The sequence below is a fragment of the Arachis ipaensis genome, chromosome B1 (genome assembly GCF_059453495.1).
Source record: "Arachis ipaensis isolate K30076 ecotype BB chromosome B1, ASM5945349v1, whole genome shotgun sequence".
Lineage (NCBI taxonomy): Eukaryota > Viridiplantae > Streptophyta > Magnoliopsida > Fabales > Fabaceae > Arachis > Arachis ipaensis.
The window spans coordinates 83,299,767-83,311,169 of record NC_142436.1 but is presented as its reverse complement, the minus strand read 5'-3'; the positions used below and the strand labels follow the sequence as shown (position 1 = coordinate 83,311,169).

The 11,403-nt window shown below is 41.1% G+C and overlaps 1 protein-coding gene and 1 non-coding gene across 2 annotated transcripts; one reads left to right on the top strand and one right to left on the bottom strand.

The window, feature by feature from the left end:
• Positions 1 to 760: 760 nt before the first annotated feature.
• On the bottom strand, positions 761 to 1,360 carry LOC148577267 (uncharacterized). The gene has a single exon (XM_088501948.1). The coding sequence runs from the start codon at positions 1,358 to 1,360 to the stop codon at positions 761 to 763; it is 600 nt and encodes a 199-aa protein (XP_088358074.1).
• Positions 1,361 to 8,350: 6,990 nt separating this feature from the next.
• Positions 8,351 to 8,457, top strand: LOC148577266 (small nucleolar RNA R71). The gene has a single exon (XR_015903426.1). It is a non-coding gene; the product is annotated as a small nucleolar RNA R71 (small nucleolar RNA).
• Positions 8,458 to 11,403: the final 2,946 nt, after the last annotated feature.

Sequence of the window (11,403 nt, the reverse complement as noted above, 5' to 3'; positions counted from 1 at the left end):
AACATAAAAATAAACATAGCTTATCAATGCACATAGATATTTAATTCTTATAGTTTCACATGAGTAGCTATCCAAATTTCCATTATATTATCATGACACATTCCCTTATTATCTTTTGTTCCCACAATTTCCCATACTTAATTAGCACACACAATTCTATCTTAAGCTAACCAAAGATTCAGTTTGGGATATATAATTGTTCTTCCGCTTAAGGTTAGTAATGTGGTAAAATATAGAACAAATGGGATTTAAAGGCTCAAAGTGGCTAACAAAGGTAATTGAAAGGGTATGCTTAATTTGGATAAGTGAGCTAAACAATTAATAGCCTCAATCATATGCAAACATATAAATATAATAAACATTGGTCATATAGGATGAAACAAAATATAGATTACAATTATAGAGAAGTAAACACACAAGAATAAAATAATTATGGTTAAATAATGTAACCATGCATAAAGGCTCAATTCTCACAAGTTATGTGTTCTTTAGCTTAAAAATCATGTTCCAAATACAACTTCAAGCAAATTTAACATAAAAATTTCAATTAAAGTTAGTGAAATTTTGTTCCAAAAATAGAGTCTTAGAAGAAACTTATTGTCTTTTCAATCAAGTAGAACATGCATGCAACTAATCTATTACTATGAAATTTATCCAATTCTACAAAAGAAAAAAAAAACTAACTAAATATCCTAATTTATTGGTGTTTAGGGAAGAGAAATTACCTCCGGAAGTCAGGTACTGACCGACCTCCCCACACTTAAGGCTTTGCACCGTCCTCGGTGCCATCTGTCAGAAACAAAGGTGGGCTAGTAGCAGTATCTTCACAGTCTGGGCCATCATGGCTTCCTGTGCTGGTAAAGGACGTGGAGTCCGGGGTGTCTAAGTCCCTAAATTTTCCCATAATCACCTCCTTGAGGTATGTGAATCGGCGCTTGTTACGGTGCTCTCTCATCTTAGCTTTGTGTTCTTGTCGATCCAACCTTTCGAGTATCTGATGGAGCAGTTGGTCTGTTGTAGGTGCTTGTGGTGTTGAAGAAGGAATATCTTCAACCGGTTCAGTAGGATGGCTAGTAGTGGCTGCTGGAGGTGTGATGTATTTCCCGTTAGGGATATACTGATCATCCCATGGAAGCATGGCTTTAGTGTCCCCAGCTTTGTAGGAGATTCCGGCTGCTGAGAAAAGATCTGAGACCAAGGCGGGAAAAGGTAAGCTGCCCGCAATTTGTACGTGTCCTATGGCATGCCGGATGTGTCTTGGTAGGTTCAGAGGTTGGTCTGTAAGGATGCACCATAGTAGAATGGCCATGTCCGCAGTGAAGGAGGACTCGTGAGTGCTCGGAAAGACGTAATGGGACATGATCTGTGCCCATACGCGAGCCTCCAAGGTAAGTGCTGAAGCCAATATTCCCTTAGGGCGGGTACGATGGTATCCGTAGATCCAACGGCTGCCAGGTAGTGCGATAACTCAGAGAACGGCGTCCCAGTCAAATTGATACATCTGGCGCTTGAGTGCGGCTTCTTGAAAGGCGTCCAATCCTTTTGGAGTAGGGAAAAGATCTAGAGCTCTTTGAATGGCCTCTTCTATAGTGGGGACTTGCTTCTGACAGACAAAGACGGACTGCTGGGTTGACAGGTGGAAGTTGGAGTAGAACTCGACTAGCCAAGAAAGATTGACCTGCCTCGGCTGTCTCTGTAGGAAACCCCATTGTCTTTGTGCAATTTGCGGATCAACAAAGGTAGTAATATGGTTCGGGAGGAGAAGAAGGTATTAGTTGTTGTAACTCTTTTCTGCCAGGATGGGGAACATCTGCTCACAGTAGCGATTGGGAAAACGCGTAGTGTCCCTTGCTGGGAAGGCTCTTTCTTTATCATCAACCTTTATAATCCTCTTAGTTCTTTTTGTTAAGGGTTTAACCGCAGTTGAAGAGGACTCTGCCACTAATGCTCTTTTGGTTCCTCTTCTTGCTAGTGGCTTGGGATTAGCTTTCTCTTTCCCTTTCTTAGTGGCCATCCTGAAAGGAAGAAAAGAGGGATCATGTCAAAATGTCAAGGGTAAAGCAAGGAATATGATGGTATGAATGGCAAACAATGCACATTAAAGATGAATGAAGTGAATACATGGTCATGACTACATGTGAAAAGTTCATCAAAGGGAATAAAGCAAGTGCATTTGTGGGTAATTAGATGCAAGATGTTTATTGGCATGCTGGCAAAGGCATGCGTAGCATAGATCAAGCATTTCTCGTAACAAACCATCACGTTTGTATTGACAATTATTTTCAACGAATAAAATATGAAAGGGGTTTTGTGAAAAACAAGCATTTAATAGTAGAATAGAATAACGTAGAAAAATGCATAATGCCATATTGGCTTTTTCCACAAACACATAGCATGCATGGTGAATAAGGTATAGAAAGTATTAAAGTGAACATGCAAGCAACCCTTTAAAAAGTAATATATAATTGCCAAACAAATTTACAACAATCCACAAGTATATAATGAGAAACAATGACGCAAATAAATTTCCAACACCAAGTAAAAAGGAAAAAGAAAGAAAAAGAAAATTTGGAGAATGAAAGTAAAAAGAAAAAAAAAGAAGATAACATATAAAAATAAGAAGAAAAATAGAAAAGTAAGGAGGGAAGAAGAAAAAGAAAAACCTTGTTAATGGGGGTGAGAGAGAGGGAGAGAGTGTAGAAAGTGAGAAAGAAGGAAGAAGGAAGAAGGAAGAAATAAGGGGGGAGGGAAAGAGAAAATAGGATTTGGGGAAAAGAAAGATAAGATAATTGGCAAATCAGGGAAGCTGTGCGGCGCAAGCGATGCGGCCGCGTGGGGCACGCGGTCGCGTGACTTGTGCTTATACTGATTGACGCGGTCGCGTCGGTCACGCGGTCGCGTGACCCTGTTTTATGCCACTGGCGCGAGGGCAGCCTCGTGCTCGCACAACTCTCTGTTCAAAATCTTATTTTGCCAAATTTTTGGGTGACACGATCGCGTGGGGCATATGATCGCGTGAGTGGCCATTAGAGGGATATGACGCGGTCACGTCGGTCACGCAGCTGCGTGGGAAGAATTGTGCGTTCAGCACCAATCCAGCACCACTCTAGCACAACTTTCAGTCGTGCACCCTTTTCACGTCGAAATCCAGGGCACGCGGTCGCGTGTGAGGCCAATGTCCCCATGTGACGCAGATGCGTCGACGACGCGGTCGCGTGGGGGCAATTTGTGCCACTGGCGCGCCTCTAGCCACGCTCTTGCATGACTCTCTGTTCGTTTTATTATTTCCTCCCATCTCCTGCGACGCGGACGCGTCAATGAGGCGGTCGCGTCGCGTGAATTTTTTTTTTTTTAAGTATGTAAATGCAGATGCACGAAATGTACTAATAAAGAGAAGAGTTATTGAATAGGAAAACTAAAAATAAAGAAAAGAACGATCATACCATGGTGGGTTGTCTCCCACCTAGCACTTTGCTTTAACGTCCGTAAGTTGAACGCTCCACTAGCTTAATCTTTGGCTATGTGAGGATCTTCCAAGAGGAAGATCTCGAGCTCCTTGTTCTTCTTCAGCTTCTCGCCATGGTACAGCTTTAAACGATGTCCATTAATTTTAATAAGTTCAGAGCTTGAAGGATGACTTAGGTGATAAACTCCGTACGGTTCGGCCTTCTTGACTCTGTATGGACCTTCCCATCTTGATCTCAACTTTCCTGGCATGAGCCTCAGTCGAGATTTGTAAAGGAGGACTAAATCCCCAGGTTGGAACTCTTTTCTCTTGATATGCTGATCATGTACAGCCTTCATTTTCTCCTTGTATAGTCTTGAGTTCTCACAAGCTTCTAGGCGAAGGCTTTCCAATTCTTGCAGTTGCAATTTCCTTTCGGCTCCAGCTTTCTTAATTCCCATGTTGCACTCCTTTACTGCTCAAAAGGCTTTGTGCTCTACTTCAACAGGGAGATGACAAGCTTTGCCATAAACCAAGCGGACAGGACTTATCCCAATGGGTGTTTTGTATGCTGTTCTGTATGCCCAGAGTGCATCTTGTAGCCTGGTGCTCCAGTCTCTTCTATGAGGTCTGACTATCTTCTGCAAGATACGCTTTATCTCTCTATTTGACACCTTGGCTTGCCCATTAGTCTGAGGATGGTAGGCTGTTGCAACCTTTTGAATTTTCCCATGCTTCTTCATTAATCCTGTTAGTCTCCTGTTACAAAAATGGGTGCCTTGATCGCTCACGATTGCTCGTGGTGATCCAAAGCGACAAATAATGTGGTTTCTCACAAAGGAAACAACAGTGTTAGCATCATCAGTGCAGGTAGGAATTGCTTCCACCCATTTGGAAACGTAATCGACAGCTAACAATATGTAAAAATAACCATTAGAATTTGAAAATGGACCCATGAAGTCAATGCCCCAAACATCAAAAATTTTATAGAAAAGCATAATTCGTTGAGGCATCTCATCCCTCCTGGATATATTACCAAATTTTTGGCATGGAAAACAAGATCTACAAAATTCAGCAGCGTCTCTAAAAAGGGTAGGCCACCAGAATCCACAGTCTAAGATTTTTCTAGCTGTTCTTTGAGGGCCAAAATGTCCTCCACTCTTAGATGAGTGACAGGCCTCTAAGATGGACTGGAATTCTGATTGAGGCACACACCGTCTAATTACCTGGTCAGCGCCACATCTCCATAAATATGGGTCATCCCATATATAATATTTAGACTCGCTTTTTAGCTTGTCTCTTTGATGCTTAGAAAAGTTTGGAGGAAAGGTGCAGCTAACTAGATAATTAGCTACAGGTGCATACCAAGGGACTACCTCAGATACTGCTTGCAAGTTATCAAATGGGAAATTATCAGCTATAGGAGTGGGTTCATCTGTAATGTGCTCAAGGCGACTCAAGTGGTCCGCCACTAAATTCTGATTACCACTCCTATCCTTAATTTCTAAATCAAATTCTTGTAATAGCAATATCCAACATATGAGCCTTAGTTTGGATTCCTTTTTAGCTAATAGATACTTTAGACCTGCATAGTCTGAGTACACTACTAGCTTCCTACCAAGTAAATAGGCTCAGAATTTATCCAGAGCAAAAACAATAGCATGAAACTCTTTCTCAATAGTAGCGTAATTGGACTGAGCGGCATCTAAAGTTTTAGACGCATAAGCAATAAAAAAGGGATCCTTACCTTCACGTTGAGCCAGTGCTGCTCCTACTGCATGGTTGGAGGCGTCGCACATTATTTCAAATGGCTGGCTCTAGTCTGGTCCTCTCACAATTGGAGCTTGAGTCAGGGTGGTCTTCAGCTTATCAAATGCTTGTTTGCAATGCTCACTGAACTTAAACTCAATATCCTTCTGCAGTAGCCTGGATAAGGGAAGTGCTACCTTACTGAAGTCCTTAATGAATCTCCTGTAAAATCCTGCATGGCCATGGAACGAACGAACTTCCCTCACAGAGGAGGGGTAAGGTAAACTAGAAATAACATCCACCTTTGCTGGATCTATAGAAATGCCAGTATTAGACACAACATGTCCTAGTACAATACCTTGTTTTACCATAAAGTGACATTTTTCAAAATTTAATATAAGGTTTGTACTGACACATCTATCTAACCCTCTAGATAATCCATCTAAGCAAAGGCTAAAGGAATTGCCGTATACACTAAAATCATCCATAAAAACCTCCATACAGTCCTCAATAAGATCAGAGAAAAGACTCATCATGCACCGTTAGAAGGTAGCTGGTGCATTGCACAAGCCAAAGGGCATTCTCTTGTAAGCATAAGTCCCAAAAGGACATGTAAAAGTGGTCTTTTCCTGATCATCAAGAGCTATATGAATCTGGAAATAACCTATGTAACCATCTAGAAAACAATAATGTGATTTACCTGACAGGCGATCCAGCATTTGATCAATGAATGGAAGAGGATAGTGATCCTTACGAGTGGCCTGGTTAAGGCGTCTGTAGTCAATGCAGACCCTCAGGCGTTCTGAACTCGGGTTGCTATGAGATCTCCATGCTCATTCTTCACTGTAGTGACTCCAGACTTCTTGGGCACCACTTGTACTGGGCTTACCCATTCACTGTCTGAAATGGGGTAGATGATATCTGCCTCCAATAGTCTGGTCACTTCCTTCTTGACAACCTCTAAGATAGTGGGGTTCAGTCTTCTCTGGGGTTGACGGACAGGTCTTGCTCCCTCTTCTAAAAATATCCTATGCTCACAGACTTGGGGGTTGATGCCTACTATGTCTGCCAAACTCCAACCAATTGCCTTCTTGTGCCTCCTCAGCACACTAAGTAACTGCTCTTCCTGTTGAGAAGTGAGTTCCATTGCAATGATAACTGGAAACTTCTGCTCGTCTTCAAGGTAAGCATATTTGAGGTGTGGAGGAAGGGGTTTTAATTCTAACTTCTGATCATGGTCAGGCTCTGGGTTGTCTGGAGCTGGTAACAATGGTAAAGCACTGTCATTGTGCTCTGAGAATGTCCCCACACTTGGACCTTGTCCTATGTACTTCTCTTTAAATTCCTCCTGGTGAACCTCAGCTACGATTTCATCTATGATGTCACACTAGAGGATAGAATGATCCTCCGGAGGATGCTTCATGACTCCATTCAGATTGAAGATTACTACTCGGCCATCTATTTCAAAAGAGTATGTTCCTGAAAAAGCATCTAATTTGAACTTCGAGGTCTTCAGGAATGGTCTTCCGAGTAGGATTGATGATGGCTTCTCTGAGTCATTTTGGGGCATCTCCAGGATATAAAAATCAACGGGAAATGTGAGCCCCTTAATGCCTACTAATACATCCTCAGCAACTCCAGCCACTGTAATAATGCTTTTATCTGCTAACACAAAACGAGCTGCCAACCTTTTTTAAGGGAGGGAGCCTCAAAATATCATATATAGACAAAGGCATTATACTCACACATGCTCCTAAATCACACATGCAGTCAGAAAATACTACACCACCAATAGTACAATTAACCATACATGGACCTGGGTCACTACACTTTTCAGGTAAACCTCTCATTAAAGCAGATATGGAACTTCCTAAAGGAATAGTTTCTAAGTCATTAATTTTTTCTTTATGTATACATAAATCTTTTAGAAACTTTGCATATTTAGGTACCTGTTGAATAACATCAAAAAGAGGAACAGTTACCTCAACCTTTTTGAATATCTCTACCATTTTGGGATCAGGTTCCAGCTGCTTCCTGGGCTTCCTTGCAAGTTGTGGAAATGGAATGGGAGTGGTGTCTTCTGCAGTATCTACGCCCTGTGGTGCTTCCTCCTGTGGTTGGATTTCTTCTTTTTCAGCTATGTCCTATATGTCCTCTTCCTCTTCAACATCTTCTATTTCCACTACCTCTTCAGCTGAGGCATTTTCTGGTGGGCTTGGCTACTCCTAATTCCTCTCCTGCAGTGTGGTTCCAGACCTCAGGGTGATGGCATTAATGCCACCCTTTGGATTGGGTAATGGTTGAGAGAAAATTCCACTGGAGCTCAAAGGCTGGTTATTGGAGTTATTCATTGATCCAATCTGTGAGACAAGAGCTTGCAAGGTAGAGTTCAGACCATTTAGTGTAGCATAAAGATTATTTTCCATGGTCTGTTGTCTCCGATCAATAGATTGTAGTAAAGTCATCATTAGAAGATGAGGAAGGATAAGTAATTTAAGAGGTCTGCTTTGGTTATTCTGTGGTCCTTGGGATTGCCTCAGGTGAGGTGCTCTGTAGGGCCGGTTCTGGTTCTGCTGCCTGTTGTTATTATTATTCCACCTCTGATTTCCCTGATTGTCTCCGCCTCCTATGTTGTTGTTGTCTCTCCAATTCTGATTAGAATTGTCCTGCCATCCATGGCTGTAATTGCCACCTTGATTGTACCCTTGGTTGGGGCGGTCATAGAAGTTATGAGTGGCTGCCACGGTGTTGTCTTCCTGCTGGAGCGGCGGACATTCATCAGTATAATGGCTATAATCAGCACAGACTCCGCAAACTTTCTGTGGGACTAACTGTTGGCTTTGCTGTGGTGGAGAAGGTTGAGCTTGCTGAACTTGTTGTTGATTCAATTGCATCTGCTTCAGCAAGTTGTTCATTTCACAGATACTCTGAGTTAGAGCAGCAGTCTCTCTACTAGAGGATAATTCTGCAACAGCTTTTGAACGGCCTTGTTTCTGCCTGTGATTCCGAGTAGATTCAGCTAAGTCGCTGATCAATTGCCATGCCTCATCAGTGGTCTTGTACTTTTTCATAGACCCATTGCTAGCACTTTCCAATGTGGTCTTATCTTGGGGCCTCATGCCCTATGTGACGTAACCGAGCAACACTATTTTCTCAATTATATGGTGGGGGCATGCTTCCAGAAGATTATTGAAGCGCTCCCAGTATTCATAGAGAGTCTCAGATTTGTCCTGAACAATCATGGAAATGTCTTTCCTCAATTTATCAGTAACTTCAGCTGGAGAGAACTTTTCCAAAAATTCTCTTCTAAGTGTATCCCAGTTGGATACAGTTGCTGCGGGTTGAGTGTAGTACCACTCTCTTGCCTTTCCCTCAAGAGAAAACAGGAAAGCTTTAAACAAAATTGAAGTTTCATCTGCACCATCACGCCTGACAGTAGAAAATCTCTCAGGTGCTTGATAGGCTCTTGAGCAGGTAAGCCATGAAACTTGGGCATCAAATTGAGCAGTGCAGTCTTTATTTCAAAGTCTGTAGCCACCGCTGGGTGATGCGCTTGAAACGGTTGCATTGTAAAATCAGGGGCTCCAGCCTCCTGGATAGTAACTTTCCTAGGTGCTGCTATGTCACCTACACATAAATCAACCGAATCAGTAGAACGGGGGCTAGTTTCTTCCTCAAATGACGTTTCAGATCTGCCCTCGGAGAGGACTAACCGACGCCGAGCTTGCCTTATTCGTGAAATAGTTCTTTCAATCTCAGGATCAAATACTGGCAAGCTTGGATCAGGAAGTGAACGCGTCATCTAGCGAAAGAAACAAGCAGCTCATAGTAGCAAGATAAAATAAAATTCAAATAAATAAATTCCAATTAATAACTTTAGCACTCTATTACAACTCCCTGGCAACGGCGCCAAAAATTGACGTGGCGAAAATTGGCGAGTCAAGAATTGTTATAAGATACGCGTTGCAAGTATAGTTCTTAACCAACCAGAATTCCGCTTATCAATTTAGAAGGTTGTCACAAAAATTAAAATTAAAATACTGGGAGTATGAATCCGAGGTCGTCTCCCAACGAGTTGCAGAAAGGTGTGCTATTTTATTAATCAGATGTTTTCAAAAGGGTTTGAGTTGAATAAACGGGAAATTAAATTGGAGAAATTAAGTAATTTAAATAAAAGCCTTGACTGGGAGTAGATTAGTTGGAAGCCCTATTCTTGTTGCAGTACTCTCAAGATTAATTGATAATTGAAGGTTGTTCTGTTTAGTTATCCCTTACTAGGTAAGGGAAAGTCAAACAAGTTGGAATGTTGTTTCTATTCACAAGTTCCAATCCGCTCAATTGAAAAGGATTAGTGTTAGTGACTAGAGAACATTCCAACAATAAACCCAATTACAATTTTTCTTTTAAGCACCCCAACTCAAGGGTTCCTTTCAATCAACTCCCCATCAAGTTAGGGATCTACTCGCTCATTGTGAATGTAGAACTCATAACATAGGAAAGGGAATTAAAGAAAGACATGATAAATAAAACTCAAAGGAATCAATTAAAAATAAAAGCAACTCTTGTATTAATAAATTCTAAAATAATCCAATAGTAAAATTGAGTAAATTAAAGGACATGGAAGAGTAAAGCCAAGTAAAGAAAACGAACTAGAATGACGAAGTCTTGATGAGGTAATAACTCTTCTCAATATCCCAATACAAAGAGCAATAGAAATAAAAATCCTAAGAACTATGAATGTGTAGAGAGAAAACCTAGAGGAGGAGTAAAATTAGATCTAAAAACTAAAACTGTGTAGAATGAATGTTGTTGTTGGTTTCTGCATGTCCTCTGGCTCTAGTCCGCTTTTCCGGGCCGAAAACTGGGTCAAAACAGGGCCCAAAATCGCCCCCAGCGATTCTGCAGATTATGCAGATCGCGCACGTCACGCGATCGTGTCATTCATGCAGACGCGTCATTCGGCGTTTTGCTTTTCCACGCGGGCACGCCTCCGCGTCACTTGTGCTATTCCAATCCGCGCGGTTGCGTGAGCCATGCGGCCGCGTCACTGCGATTTCCTCTCTTTTGCACGGTCGCACGAGCCATGCGGCCGCGTTACTTCTCGCTGGTCGTCTCCTCAATTTCTTGTGTTCCTTCCATTTTTGCAAGCTTCCTTTCCAATCTCCAATTCATTCATGCCCTATAAAGTCTGAAACACTTAACACACAGATCACGACATCGAATGGAATAAAGGGAAATTAAAATACATAATTAAAAGTCTCTAGGAAGCAAGTTTTTAATCATGTAATAATTTTAGGAAGGAAATATAAATGCATGCTAATCATATGAATAAGTGGGTAAAAATCATGATAAAACCACACAATTAAACACATTATAAACCATAAAATAGTAGTTTATAAAGTATAAATACCCCCAAAGAGTACTGAAGAAGGGGGTTAAGCGGTTGGTTTTAGATCCACTTTTACACTTCATTTTTGAGTACTTTTTGAGCTATGAGTAGCTAACTTCCCTCTCATTGAGAGAGGGAGCTCTGTTGTACTTGATGGATTGATAATAGTGAAATTCTTCTTCTCTTCATCTTCTCTTTGATTTGTTAGAAGGAATTTCGTTCTTAATGCTTAGTGTTCAATTATCTTGGAAAAGAGATTGAATGCAATTGGGTTTCATGAGAACCTTGGGAAAGGAAACATGAAATCATGCTTGAAATCCCTTCTCACACTTGAGTAGAATCTGGGTTTTGGTGTTTGGATATGTGACATATAATCCTCCCTCTACTTGGACCTATAATGGTGTGTGGTATAATCAGGGACTAAGCATATCTCTCTTCATGAGCAATTAGACCAAGGAAATTGGCTATTGATCAAGATCTGAGAGATTGAGTCACCAAGAGATTGGGGCTCAATCAATCATGATTGCCAAGAGGTCAATGAGTTGCATGATTGAAGAGGATATAAGCTAGATTTGATCCAAAGAGACAACATCTCCCAATCTCAATGAATTTCCCCATTCTTATCTATCCATTTCTCTATAGTTTAATTTTACATTCAGCAATTTCCCATTCCCATTTACATTCAAGTCATTTATGATTCTGCACTTTACATTCTGCCATTTATATTTCTGCACTTTATCACTTTTTCTTTATATTCTAGTCATTTACATTTATGTCATTTATAATTCTGCACTTCACAATCTTATTGATCTGCTTGACT

Excerpts from the sequence above, each read along its gene's own strand:
- LOC148577267 (XM_088501948.1), bottom strand. The coding sequence starts at position 1,360 with ATGTCCCATTACGTCTTTCCGAGCACTCACGAGTCCTCCTTCACTGCG.